General features: G+C 27.2%; 1 protein-coding gene across 1 annotated transcript; it reads right to left on the bottom strand.

Moving 5' to 3' along the window:
• Positions 1 to 7,301: 7,301 nt before the first annotated feature.
• LOC122506325 (glucose dehydrogenase [FAD, quinone]-like) lies at positions 7,302 to 12,558 on the bottom strand. Its single transcript, XM_043618440.1, has 4 exons — positions 12,303 to 12,558; positions 10,105 to 10,780; positions 8,643 to 9,147; positions 7,302 to 8,544 (listed from the first exon to the last, which is right to left on the bottom strand). The coding sequence occupies exons 2-4, from the start codon at positions 10,765 to 10,767 to the stop codon at positions 7,835 to 7,837; spliced, it is 1,878 nt and encodes a 625-aa protein (XP_043474375.1). The 5' UTR covers positions 10,768 to 10,780; positions 12,303 to 12,558; the 3' UTR covers positions 7,302 to 7,834.
• Between the last annotated feature and the right edge of the window lie 624 nt (positions 12,559 to 13,182).

Here is a 13,182-nt window from a genome sequence, read left to right as displayed (position 1 = left end):
TTTTAACAATGTGAATATTTTAGAAACGTTTTTTATTCAAGAAAATCCATTACGAAAAATATACAATAAATTGTAAACATTTTCACAAAGTGCAAATTATTAAAGAAAAAATTATACAGATTAAAAACATCTACTAGAATTTTCATATAGTTTAAATCTACAGCACATGGAAAAATGAATGACAATTCTTTTTGTATGTGAAAATATATAAACCATACACTGAGAAAACTGCCTCTCTAAATCTGAATATGTGAAATTTCACTTATTGTACGTTATAAGTCGTCCTCTCGATCAATAAGTGCATATACACTTATAAATAAGTGAATTTTTCACTTATTCTGAGTGAAATTTCACTTATTATAAGTGTATATGCACTTATTGATCGAGAAGACGACTTATAACGTACAAATATGTGAATTTTCACATATTCAGATTTAGAGAGTGGAGTATTGGACTAAACATCTGGAGGGACTAATCGTTCATATTTGAGAGTTAGCTATTGGATAACAATCTAAATGTTCAAATTCACCATTGACAGATATTCGTGCCATTTCTCTAACAGAGGGACAAATTAACCATCTTTAGAAATCCCTTCCTTATCCGGCGCGAAATGAATAAATATGGCAACCTAACCCCTAAATTAAATACATAAAATGTCAGAAAAATAATTTCGCGCGCATCAGATCGTACACATTTTCTGCGCAACTTTTAACCATCAGATATAATGGGAGAGAATATACAAGTAGATTTCCATTATTATTTCAAAATTTATTTTAGAAGGACTATTTAACTCTCTTCATAAGCAAAAGAAACATACACTTTTTGAACCTCTGAATTTGACTCTCCAGTTTTCTCAGTGTAGAGAGCAAAGAAAATTCTATTGGAAACTTTATATTAAAGAGTATTTGTTTCACTGTTCGTGGTATATATATATATATATATATATATATATATATATATATATATATATATATATATATATATATATATATATATATATATATATATATATATATATATATTGCGCAAAAGCAATATTACAAAAGTTTTTATGTACTTTTTATTCCTCAAAATTATTACTATACCACATATCGTTGGATAGTCCTTGGGAGGGAGTGACTCTATGCAGACTTATTGTCATGAAAAAATTAATAACCTTTGAAATATAAATGCAGTTAAAGTCTTGAACCACTGAAACTCACATCCCTCTCTATCAATAATATTACCCGAGTTTAAATCAATACAATAGAAATTATGGTAAAAAATTTTTTTAATTTTTTATCAGAAATTATTTTTTTAAATTTGTTACAATCATTCTATTCTGTGGCATAAAATCAAAGAAAAAAATGAATATATACCTAATAAAATTTTCTGAATTTATCATTAGCTAATTATTTATTTAATAATAAGAAAATTCTGGTTTAAAAACTTGATTTCTCAAAAATTTAAATGAAATTTAAATTCTAAATATGTATAGAAACAATCATCAGTTGTTTGTCAATGTATTATATGCTTTCATTTATACAAAGCAAATAAACTTTGTAACAAGAATCAATACTGGAATATATCAGAAGATATAGGAAAATTACAATTCTTATTTCAATTTATCGTGAATACAACAATTTTTTTATTTTGCATAAAATTATTAAAAAGTTAAGTTCAAAATTAATATAAACCAGCGACATATACCTCACTCGCTAACGCTCGTTCGGTTGTAGTTAAACTTATTTGTTTTTATTTATTTGATTTAAGTAAATACTTACTGGCTATAAATATTTTAATTTATAGTATCAAATAAATAGTTATTTGTAGCAAATTTGAATTACTTAAGTCAAATGAATGGAATAATTGGATCTAATAAATATTGATTTAAATCAATTATGAAAATTACTTGATTCAATAATGCATGGATTTTAATTCAAATAAATATTCGGAAAGGGCGGAAATTTTACGTCCGAATACGTTTTGACAATTTTTATGAACCAACTTTAAAGGTAAAGGCTCAACATTTCTGAAGCGTGTGCCACTAATTTTTTGATAGAGATATTTTTATATTTCATATCAATAATTTTATAGTATTTTCGTACCAAAATATGACCCAAAAGTTGTTTATGCAAAATTTTTATTTTTTAAAGAGTTATTTTTCAAACAATTTTTAAGCATCAAATTATTAAAACATTTTTTTTACCGTTCTATTTGATGGATTTTAATAAAATCTGAAATGCGTAATATACAATAACCCTGATGCTTTTGAACAAAAAATATTTGTTGAATTTTGTTTATAATTTGTTTAAAATAGCAACAATTATTATAAACAAATAGAAATAAAATAAACTTCTCCGACTAATTTCGTATTTTTTCTTGTCAATTATGATTCCTTGTTTTATCACGAGTATTTCTAAAAAAAAGTCAGTATATTGCATTAGGTCAAAAGTTATTAATATTTTTGTGACCGCGCGCACTGCGCTATTGTCGCGCCCACAGTGGGAATTTCTTACACTTTACTGTTAAAAAATGTCTACAGCCTACAATTTTTGAACGATTTGAGTGTTCTTTGTTTTAAATTAAAGGGAAATAAATTCTTAAGACATCCCTCGAGGCCGATTTTTGAGATTTTAATTGTTTATAATTTTTTAATTTATTCAAAGTTAACAAATCAATACAATTTAAAACAAGTTGTTCATTTCATGATCATTAAGCTTCCTCAATATAATATATACCAATTGTTTAATTTTTTATTTTAGAATAATTATTTTAAAGTGTTAAGATAAAATGTCAAAAAATACAAAATTTCAATTTTTTGTGAAAATTTAAAACATTTATTAATTCTATAAATTTTGATAAAATATATACTTTATATACATGAATCGATTCGTTTTTATGTCAGGAATGCAATTTTGACAAGAATTAATAAAAATTTTAATATAGAAAAAAGTTATTTCAAAAAATCCAAAAATTAATTTTTTCAAAAATTAAAAAATTGTTGAAAAAATTTTTTTTTTTAGATATTTTTGAAAATCCTTTTGTCTGATTTTTGGTATTCGTGACCGTAATACACCTACAAAATTTTATCAAAATCCGTCAAGACGTGTAAGAGAAAATTTGTCCACAAGAATCGGTGACATACACACACACACACACACACACATACATACACACATACATCCGGACATTTGTTCCTCTCGACGAATTATATATACTACACTTGAAAATTTGTAAAAATAATTGGTTCTAAAAAATTCGGAAATCGACATCACTATAAGGCTTCCTTTATGAGGAAGCAAAAAGGACGTTTATATTCTTATTCCGTTACTGCACATGATCTAAATCAGTTCAAATTAATCCAATATGATCACCAAGCAATTAATAAAACATAAAATAATTTATTTAAATTGTTGTAAACAATATTAATTAACAAATAGATAACTTTGATTCCTTTTCACTAAAAAAGGTTTTTTCGCCTTTACTTTTTTATTTAGGTTCATTTAAAGAATATAATTATGTTATCCTTGTTAAAAAAATAACTTATTTAAATTGTTATAAACATTATTAATTAACAAATAGTTAATTTTAGTTCCTCTCCACCAAAAAATTTTTTTTTCACACGTAGTTTTTTATTTATGTTCATTTAAAGAATATAAGAATGTACCTAAGTATAAGTATATATTTATTTTAAGTTCACGCAGCCTATTTAAAAAATGTACTTATACTTACATTCTTATATTATAATAAAATAATTTTTTTGAAATAACCAAATATTTTTTTGTATCAAATAGGGTCAATTGAGGTAAATGTAAACGAAATATCTATTTTTCACCAAAAACATTAGTTTTTTTGTTGAAAGGTAAAACGGACGGATTTTTTTTGCATGAACTTGTTACTAGAGTTCCCTAGAAAAATTGTATAAGGTTCAAAAAAATATTGATGCACCTGAATCGCCTAAAACTGACTGTTTACATTTACCCCGAGATTTTGAAATTTTCCTAAAATTCGGGGTAAATGTAAACACCACTGTAGTAAAGCGAGGTTTAAGAAACAAGTTATTTCAAGTATACTACTGTCTTAAGGGATAGAAAAACTGATAAAAATTCTTCGTAGATGTATTGTAAATCAACCAGTTGACTGATAATGTATCATATAAAATAAACAATTAACCATTACAAAACTAGTAATGTAAAAATTTGAATAACTTGAACAAATTTTAATAGATTTTCATTTAACTTGGTAAAAAGAAGTTTTTAAGGTTGCTGAATAAGAATCTAAAATCGAATTTTTAAATTTCAAAATGGTGGATCCAATATGGCGGATGAACCTAAAAATAATATTTTTAAAAATTGATCAAATTTGCTTGAATCTGGCTACTAGGGGGTTTTTGAGGTCGCTGAATACGAATTTGAAGTCAAATTTTAAATTTTCAAAATGGCGGATGAACCTAAAAATATTTTTAAAAATTGGTCAAATTTAAAAAAAATTTTTTTTTTTATCAAATTTTTTTTTCAAAGAGGACCTAATTTCCTTTTCTATGTAATTTTACATTGCCAAATTAATGAAATTGTGAAATAGAAGCAAATTTATTCAATTATTTTCTTTTAAAATGTAGTTCAAGTTCTGTTTACATTTACTCCGAGTTTTCGAATTCTCGGGGTAAATGTAAACACTTAATTATTTATTAACTAAATTGACGAAAATCAAAAATCGAAGTCAATTTTTGTTAGGGCATTAATAAGGAAGAATTACATATTTTTGTTTGATTTTTTAATTTATTTTTATGCAAATGCGAGACAAAATACTGAAACAGTAAAATTTTGATTGTCAATCTTTTTTGCATTAAAAAATAACTTACACTATGGCATTGCCAATTGTCAAAATAAAATATTGGCAATACTCAGAACATCTTGTAGGTGAGCTGAGGTAAAAATATTGACGTTGAACTTATTTTTTAATTTGTAAATTTAGCTGAAACATCTACTGTTTACATTTACCCCTTGTTTACATTTACCCCAAATGACCCTATGCAATTATTTTTCATAATTTATTATTTTAATTGAGACTAATATCCTTTTAATTGCGCCAAATAATTAATTATGTAGTCCAAATACAAAATTTATATTAAAGAAATAAATGTTCTTCCATTTTCATACGTAAAAGTATTAGCACACTGAAAAAAAAATTATTTAATTCAATTATTTTAAATTATTTGAAAAATATTTATTTGATTCAAATAATTTTTCTTTGGGTCTATATATTTATTTGAATCAAATAATTTGAATTATTTTGTATATAACAAATTTTTTTCTTAGAAAATGCTGTTTGGCAAATTTGGACCTAAAGAATTTAAAAAATTTGAAACAATCTTATTAAGAGAAAAATAATTTTTAAAATTGAAACCTACTTTTTTTATTAAATTCTTTTGAAAAATCTACATCATATCATGTTTTATATATTTTGTAAAATAGTTTTTAATACAAAAAAATTATTTCAAATTGAATTTGTTATGTTTAACTTTGATGACCTGCATTTTATAATCAAAAAATTACACGTTAATGTCTATACAAGTAATTCTCATACTGTAGAGAATGTTCTTTAAGATAAGCCTAAGATAATTGAAAATCATTATTTTAGAAGTTATTTAACTTTTTGTAAAACATTGAAAATGACGATTGTTTAAAAATATCTAAATAAAATATTAGCCAAATTACTTCTGAAAGATCTTGCTCTTTTCAAAATTTTATTAACTTTTAAAAAATAAAAAGAAACAAATTTTAATTTTCATACATTTCTCTCAATTTTAACCAATATATCGTATCAAATATCCAATTAATTAAGTAAAATAGATAAATTAAATGCCTCAAATAACTCATTATTTGTATTTAATAAATATATTTATGAGAGACAACTAATTATTTTGTTGACCCAATTAAAATTTATTTGATTCAAATAAATGTGATATAAATAATTCAAGTCATTTGAGTCAAATAAATTATTTTGTCTTTGAAATCTTACTGAAAGCAAATTAATTATTTTATAGAATTTAAAGAAAATGCTGAATATTTTCGAATGACTTTGGTCTAGAATTAAAGTGTGGAAGATGTATTTCATATTGCATTTACGACTGTCAAAACTAAACAAAAAGGTTCTTCACTTGGTGTTCCTTAAACTCAAGATTTCGAAATAGCAATTTTCACTAATAATCTCTATCTTTAAAGAACCTAATAATGTAAATATTTTCATATTTACATTATTAAATTGGTTACACAACCGTCCACGAGTATCAGGACGATTACACGCGACTCTATAAAAAAACATGCCATCACTTTTTTAACCATATCTCGGAAATAAAAGGAGATACACTACCGTCGGGAATTACACAGGGCTACAAAATTTTTTTAAAGAAAGTATTGACCGGACTATGTTTTTTATATGTTTTTTGGGTCACTAAATTCAAATCCGAACTCAGTTTTCCGTCATCACATCAAGTTTCTTCACAAATTAATAACATTTGAAAAAAACTGACTGTAAACAAGATTTAAATAAAAATAAGCAGAAGATTCTATTAAAAAACAACTTTAAAACACTGAAAAAATATTATATAATGTTAAACAATCAAACAAACTCATAAATATTCAAAATTTAAGATAGCGGATAAAAAAATAAATTTCAAGATTAGCAAAAGTTTTCCAATATTTCTAATTTTATTGTAAAATAAAACAAATTTTGTTTTTTAAAATATTGCAAATTTATGCAAGAGAGATTTCTTTCAATAAATATAAAATTATTCTTTCATTTACTTTTTTTTAAATGTAACATTTTTTACACATGTAGCAACATTTTAATATATCCAAGTATATAAACTGATCTATATATTCAAATTATGTACATATAAAAATGTTTACTTAATACAATTATCATTATTAAAATTCGATGCTTGGAAAATTTTAATTATTTACAATTTTGTTATTAATAAAACATATGTTAATAATGTGAGTATGAAAATAATAATTTTAATATTAAAAGTAAAACACTATCTTACGATTTACATAATATAAAATAGTACAACATTATAACTTATTTTAGCTATTAATCCAACATAAAAATTGTAATGTGTAACTAAATGTAATAAAGAACAGTTTTTTTAAGTTTTAAAAAATTTAAGACTTTTTAATTTATTAGAAATTTATTGATTTAGATAAAAAAAATAATAGAAGCAAATAGTTCTTTTTGGTATTACTGGGCATAGAGATCATTTTTATGAGAATGTATACTAATTGTCATCGTAATGTTTTTTTAAACATAAAAAACAATTTAAAATTCATGATTTTCATTGAGAAGAATATAAAGATTACAATAGTTTTATGACAATCTACTTATTTTTTAAACGACTCGCCATATTTAGTACGCTATTTTAAAAATTTGAATTTTAAAGTTACATTCGTATTTAGTGAACTAAAAATAATAAACATACTAAGTTTCATGAAAATATACCCATTTTTATAATTTTAATCTGCCATATTAGATCAGACATTTTGAATTTTTTGTCATATTCGGATTTTATGACGCAAGAAATATAAAGGTACAATGTTTCAAAAAAATTCATCCCTTTTTTTATAAAAGCCATTTTGAATTTTAAAGTCATTTTAGGACCCAGAGACCCAGAGAAGATTCATTAAAAAAATTAAAATCCACTTTCAATCTTTGGATTTCTACGTCACATTCGGATTGATCTATCAAAAACACAGAAGAATACCAAGTATTTGTAGACTGAGTATTTGTATAACTGAGATGTAGCAACCCAAAAGACATGACTAAAAATGTTTTTCGTTAGCAGAGTATAAATTTATAATTCATCTTTGTAGTTCCAATCTTCCTTAATCATATCGGCAGCTTTCTCTGCCACCATAAGCGTCGGTGAATTTGTATTTCCACTGGGAATTTTCGGCATAATCGATGCATCAACAACCCTAAGACTTTTAACTCCATAAACTCTTAATCTCGTATCAACAACAGCTTCCGGATCATCGGATGGACCCATTTTTGCTGTTCCCACAGGATGGTAAAGTGTATTACAGGTATGACGAAAATTACAATTCCAATATTCATCTGAATCCATTTTTGTATGACCACATCCAGGAATATTTAAGTTCACCAATTTAATACCAAGCTCTTGGAAGGTTTTTGTATTTATAAAGGAACGCAAGAACTTAATGGATTTAACCATCGTTTCCATATCATACGGATGAGACAATTGATTGGAAATTATTTTCACCACATCGTTTGGATCTGAACTGCTTAATTTCACTTCTCCCAAACTTTTGGGATTTAGAAGTGTTGGCCATATGGCGATAAGATCATCATCTTGGAGCAATTTTCTTAATTCATTTCCTATTTCGGGTGACATGTGCAGAGCATTAATTACAGATTCTAATTGCGGGAACTGCCCTTTTGGTAAATGAAAATGATGGTACTGAATGTCTGGATATTTGGCAAGTTTATCATGAACGTTCACGAATCCCAAGAGCTGAGCTCCGCCGATTGATGCAAAGTCACCTGAGAAGAAATTACGTTTTTAAATTTAAAAATGAAGTAAAATAAATAAGAAATTTGGTAATTGTAAATTATTTTCCTAATGTCATATCTAAACTCACCAGTTCTATGCACTAAAAGTTTGTAGAGTTCGTCTAGCATGTAGGTAGGTTTTACTGGAACACCGGTTACATTATGGAATGTCAATAAGACCCCATAGCTCGTGATATGATCCTCTAAGTGTTGTCCTACTGGTAAATTTACGATACTATCAATCCCCATTTCTTGAAGATGTTCACGTGGACCTATTCCAGAGAGCATTAATATTTGCGGAGTGGCGATGCTTCCGGCTGATAGAATTACTTCCTTAGATGCTTTTGCTTCGAAAATTTGTCCGTTGTTCAATTTCAATCGAACACCAAATGCTTTATTTCCTGACATGATGATTTTCTCCGCCTTTGTCGATTTCATTAGATAGAGATTCTTTCTGTCCTTTGCTATCGAAAGGAATGCTTCTCCCACGCTATACCGCAATCCATTATCAATCGTACCATCAGCATTTCCATAACCCATTTGTGTCTCTCCATTAAAAGTATCCAAAATCGGAATTCCTAATTCGCGAGCAGCCTAAAAATTTGAATGCTATTACAGGTCACTACATCTTTATGTAAATTGAAAATTCTTCTTAAATTTAATTATCAATTTGATGGTTATTCACAGAGTTGAAACTAAGAACCGAGGGTAATACAAAATTATGGAAGTAGATAAAAAGAAAACTGAAGTTTCAGAAAGCAATTGTAAAAATTAGGATTTTACCAAAATGAAAGTTAGAGGGTTACGTACACTTAGGGTTTTCAAAAAATCGATGTTTTTTAATGCATTTTCTAAAAGTATACTATTTCAAAAGTATTCTCTGAAAATTTGAGACAAATCGGACTATTATTTATGGAGATATAAAATTTTGAATTGAGCCGTCTCAGCCGTTACTGTGGCCAGGCGGCGGTATTCAAAACTTTGAACTCGTTTTTCTCAAAACCATGTTTTGGGAGTCGGTGATCACTGTAACTTGAGAACGGCTTTACCGATCGGTTTAAAATTTTTACCACTTATTTGTTATATGATTGGCCGGTACTTGAACGAAGGATTTTTCTTTTGACAATAATTTTTTTTTATAGCCAAAAATGTGAGTAAAATTTTGGTCAAAAAAAAATTTTTGACTTTCAACATTCGCCATTTTGCGAAAAATCAAAATTTTTCAAATCCCTTCGTTCAAGTACCGCATTATATCATTACCTAACGATTTCTTCTTCACGATTTGATTTTAGATGATCCAGTCAAGAGATAGCGTGATCACCGCGAAACCATTTTTACTTAAAGAGCTCACGCAAATGTTCTATCATTCGCATATTTCTTTATATTTATGGACTATAATTTCAGAAAATTTTCTTGAAATATATATATTTTATGTGAAAAAAGATTTGTTATTAATTATTTTAATGTGTGGCCACAAAAAATTCCTAAAAAACAGCTTTTTTTGAAGCTCTAACTGTACGTAACCCCTTAACCAAACAAAATGTTTCATACTTGCAAGAAGACATCAGCATACAAAGTACTTGTGTAATTGTATTTCCTTATCCGTAATGGACCACCTGTGCCAAAGTACTTTTTGCCATTTTTAGCGACAAATTCCGGTGTGTAACCTTCAGATTTTTTAAAATACTGCAAAACTTTATCATAACTCCAATCTTTATTTCCCAATTCTGACCATTGGTTGTAATCTCTGTGATTTCCACGAATATAGAGCATCGCATTAATAGCGGAACTTCCTCCAAGTACTTTACCTTTCGCCCAATGACAACTGTTATCAACTTGTCCTTGACAATAATCATCACTTGATTCTGTCTTGTAACCATGATCTTCCTCACTTTTATACAAGGAAAACATAAATGCTGGAATACGGCTAACGGCAGATGGATTTTTACCTTCTTCGATTAGAAGTATTTTCCAATTTTTATTTTCCGAAAGACGACTCGCAAGAGCAGAACCTGCAGTTCCACCTCCGACTATTATAAAATCAAAATCAACATTTTTGGAAAGAATTTCTGATGTTCTGTCAGGAGGATAAAGATTATCGGTATTTAGAGCGCATTGTGCTGCCAGAAGTGTTTGCATAAGATGTGTAAAAAGTAATCCTGCACTTCCACCTCCAGTTGCACCACAAGTCATCTGTGCTAGACAGTTTTCCATTTTTTGTTCCCTTCTATAAATGAATGTAAAAACGATATTTATGATCCTTTTTTCAACAGAGATCATAAAGCACAGTTAAAATAATTTTAAATAAAAATAAATTTTATTATTCCTATTTTCAAATGTTTGAAAAATACCATTACTTACTCTAAAAGAATCTTTTATATTAAATAATATTTTTATCCCACATGCACAAAAATGGCGCTTTCTGATAGCAAACGACAGGGAGGAAAGTCATTCATTTCTTCGACCGTATGAAAATGGCGGCCGTGTTCTCCCATGGACAAGAAAATCAGCTGTTCCTATGCGTTTTTCTTGCTCATGGGAGAAAACGGCCGCCATTTTCATACAAGTCGAACAAGTGAATGACTTTTACTCCCTGTCGTCTGCTATCTGAAATCGACACTTTTATGCATTAAGAATAAAAAAAAATCGTAAGTAACACGAGAATAAAGGCAGCCAATTTCTTTACGATAATTTTTGTGACACGAGTGGAGGTCTCGGGGTGCCCTCGACCTCCACTCGTGTCGCACAAAAATCACCGTAAAGAAATGGCTACCTTTATCCTCTTGTTGATTAATATACTATTCTATAATTTACTGATTGTGAATTAATTTTTAAAAAATTTTAAAAGTTTTGCAGATACATTTTAAAAAATTTGATTTTGTTTTTACTGGTGCAGATTTAATAATATTACACTGAAAAAAATTCATGGGGCATTTTCAACTACATCCCCTTAATAAAGTAAAAAGTAATAAAAAGGACTACTTTTTTAGTTCTTCTTTGCATACTTATTTTAACTATTTTATGTAGTTAAAAATTATTAATTTAATTAAAGTAAATTTGTAGTTAATTTTGTAACTGCAGGTATGTTATATAGAAATAACTACAGAAAGTAATAGTTTCTTCTACTTAAAGTAGTTCGATAGGATCCAACATCAGTTTATATGTAGAGTTGAGTGTAACTTTGTAGTAGATTTTAATTCTTGCTGCAGTTGAATAATTTTGCATGTAATTTTTGTTATAGAGTTTTAGAAGAGTACCAACTGTGAAAAGTTGTAAATTATGCAATTACTTTAAGTAGTAAAATTAACTAGTTGTCAGTTGAACTGTGTGCAGGAATGTCGTCAAGTATTTAGCAAGTAGGGGTTAATAAAAAAATACAACTCAATAATATTTATAATAAATAATTTTATTTTACTATTTTAAGTAGTTGCTTTACTACTGAGTTAATCTTAGTAACTTTAACTACAAATCAGCAGCTAATTTTACTGCAAAACTGTCATTGGTTCCTATTTAACTCAGAAAAGTAGTTAATTCAACTGTGTTATCACTTCATTCAACTAATACATATCTAATAATTAATGTAAGGTCCAAAATATCTTTGGGGTCTTATTGAACTAAGGAAAGTAGTTAAAAAGTAGTCAAATTTACTAAGAATTTTTTCAGTGTAAGAAAATTAAAAACAATGCTTCATTGATTCATAAATTCTTCCAAAAGAGAGAAAGTTAATAATTCGATAATTTAACAATTACGTTTATAGTTTCCAATTTGTAGAATCACTATTTCTATTATTGTTAAAATAGCCACTTTGTAACACAAATCACATAAATTGTTCACTTAAATACACAAACTGTGAAAAGATAATGCTTCTCAAACATCTTGGGTGTGATTGATAAGATTTCGCATTTATCAAAAGTTTTTTAAAAATTCAACTCTTCTCGCAAAGACAGACAGCCAAGGACTGAGATTATCGGTGAAACCAGTTTTGTTCTTTACTTTCTACTTTATATATGGATTCACTTATAGAACTTTATGTACATTCACGATTCAAGTTACAATAATTGCATAAAGCATAATATACATATATGCATTGAGTAATGCTTATTTTTATATACGACACTTATAAATTAGAGAAAATTTAGATTGCAAATTAACGGGAGAATATAAAAGAAGAAAAGAAGACAGAAATGACAAGTTGTAAATGACGATTGTCTGACAAAAAATAAATTTTATAATTTATATTACTGATTTGCAAAAAATTAACCTCTTGAGAGTATATGTCAAGGGAATTGGATATACGGGCGCACAGTGAGATAGATAGCAAATCCAGATAGACAAAATTAATTCTTCAGTGGTTTTTGAATAGATTTTTATAAAACTTTATAACTAAGAATTTTCGAGGTCGCTGATTACTAATCTGATGTTAGTTTTTCAAAATTCAAAATGGCAAATCCAATATGGCGGATGAATTTTTTAAAATCATAATAGATTTTCTTGAAACTAGGCACTTATGGGTTTTTGAGGTCGCTAATTACAAATGTGAAGTTAGGTTTTCAAAATTCAAAATGGCGGATGAACTTTGAAAAATATAATAGATTTTTTTCAAATTTGGTATCTAAAGGCTTCCAATGT

This window comes from Leptopilina heterotoma, unplaced genomic scaffold (assembly GCF_015476425.1).
Source record: "Leptopilina heterotoma isolate Lh14 unplaced genomic scaffold, ASM1547642v1 Lhet_409, whole genome shotgun sequence".
Classification (NCBI taxonomy): Eukaryota; Metazoa; Arthropoda; class Insecta; order Hymenoptera; family Figitidae; genus Leptopilina; species Leptopilina heterotoma.
The sequence above is the reverse complement of the archived record's forward strand: the minus strand, read 5'-3'. Positions and strand labels throughout refer to the sequence as shown.

Coding starts and splice junctions, on each gene's coding strand:
- LOC122506325 (XM_043618440.1), bottom strand. CDS start 10,767: ATGGAAAACTGTCTAGCACAGATGACTTGTGGTGCAACTGGAGGTGGA. Junction 9,148..10,104: donor ATGCTGATGTCTTCTTGCAA/GTATGAAACATT, acceptor TCAAATTTTTAG/GCTGCTCGCGAATTAGGAAT. Junction 8,545..8,642: donor ACTTTTAGTGCATAGAACTG/GTGAGTTTAGAT, acceptor ATTTCTTCTCAG/GTGACTTTGCATCAATCGGC.